Here is a 1795-nt window from a genome sequence, read left to right as displayed (position 1 = left end):
CCTGCTCGAAATCCCGCGCTGTTCCTCCACCTCCGGCTCCGGAGGTCGAAGGGAGAGCCAGTGTTCCCGCTCTCTGCTGCCCCCCGCTCACGTGTAAGTACCCCGCCGGAGTGCGGTAGTAGGCCGCAAACGGCGGCGGCTGGTGGTGGTGGGGGTGGTGAGTCAGGAGATAAGGTCCTCCTCCTCCTGGTCCTGCTCCGGCGAGCTCAGTCTCCTTGCGGTGGAAGTTGCGGTGGCAGTTGCAGGCGGCGCATTTGAGTGCGTCGAGGGTTCCCTCCGTGCCGGCGGGCATGAACTCGCCGCAACCGTCGAGTGCGTGTCCGCCGATCCCCACGGCATGGTTCTTCAAACACTCTCTGTATCTTGGCTTCACCATGTTGCTGCTGTTGTTGTTGTTGTTGTTCCTCACGGTCATGGGTTGAACCACCAACATGGGTTCCGAACCGGACATTTTAACCCGGGTCGGGTTTCCAAGAGGGTCATAACCCGTTCCTCCTGGCACACACAGCTCTTCTTCTTGCTCCTCTTGCTCGTCGAATTCCATCTCTTGAAAATTCTGATTACTCTCTCTCTCCTATTCTTCTCTGCTAATTAGTGTTACTTTCTCTCTCTACTTTGGTTTTGTTTTGGTTTGCAACTTTGCATCGGGGGGAGAGAGAGAGAGAGAGAGAGGGAGAGAGGTTTGTTTGTCGAAAGGGGTTTTGATTCATTCATATACTTTTTCGGTTCTCTGTTGTGTTCTTATTAATCGTCATCATCATCACCATCACTGTAAAACTACTTCAACCCTCTATTGTCCTTCAACCGGCTATACCCGGTCATGTCAGGCGGTGATTTCTCATTTTTACCCCCTTGCTGGATGAATGGTGAAGAGCTGTCACTGTTCTTGGGGACATTAGTACTACTCTGCACCGTAGCAGATGAGCACAAAAATGGATAAATATAACATTTTGTAGATAATGTTAATTACTTGTATCCTTCGGAATAAGGAATAAAGGCCCAACATCACAAAGCCCAACAAACAGAGAGGGATAAACTTTCAAGTGGAAATTGTTGGCTAAGGCCACTATTAGAGATTTAATTAGTGAGTTTACAGGTAGGTTATTTCATGGCTTAGAATCGTAGATTTAAAAAAAATAAACTTTATTCGGAATGATATAAAGATAATTTGAATGGTGCAAGATGATAAAGACACAAATTTCGCAACGGGGTTAGAGGGAGAATGTCCCCGGCCCCCACGTACAAGTGATTTATTGTTATTGATATTTCGCCAGTCTTACAAAACTACATTATGAGTAGGATCACACCATCAACAACCATTCCCAATTCGAAAAGTCTAGGGCTAGCAACTTTGTTAAATTTTGGTCAACAAAAAAAAATAAGTCATTAGATGAAATCTCATATTAATCTCATACCATTAAAATTATCATTCATGGCTATTTGATAACTACAAATCACAAAAGTTACTACTCCTAACATTCCTCATCCAATTAATAACAATAACATACGTCAACATTACTATTAGTGTTCTAAAACAAACATGTTACACTAAAACCACCCATTGCTAAAATAAAAATATCATTTTCATTATCATTATCATGAGTAGAGACTTATTTTCTCTCATTATTTTAGAAAACCTCATCCGTTCTAAATCATTTCACAGTATTACATTTTTATTCAACGACCTTCCTTTTAAAATTCACATTCGGTCGTAGTTGGATGTCAATGTATAAATACACATTCCCTGTCTATCATTGCATCTTTTTTTTGGAATCAAATATAAGGTTTATTCTAT

The 1795-nt window shown here is 42.5% G+C and overlaps 1 protein-coding gene across 1 annotated transcript in view; it reads right to left on the bottom strand.

Moving 5' to 3' along the window:
• Nucleotides 1-877, bottom strand: part of LOC107639896 (zinc-finger homeodomain protein 2) — a 1890-nt gene extending 1013 nt beyond the window's left edge. Inside the window, exon 1 of the mRNA XM_021103499.1 lies at nucleotides 6-877. Coding sequence (XP_020959158.1) covers nucleotides 6-544 — 539 coding nt within the window. The 5' untranslated portion in view covers nucleotides 545-877. The remainder of the gene's footprint in view (nucleotides 1-5) is intronic.

This window comes from Arachis ipaensis, chromosome B05, assembly GCF_000816755.2.
Source record: "Arachis ipaensis cultivar K30076 chromosome B05, Araip1.1, whole genome shotgun sequence".
NCBI lineage: Eukaryota > Viridiplantae > Streptophyta > Magnoliopsida > Fabales > Fabaceae > Arachis > Arachis ipaensis.
This window is presented reverse-complemented; position numbering and strand designations above follow the sequence as displayed.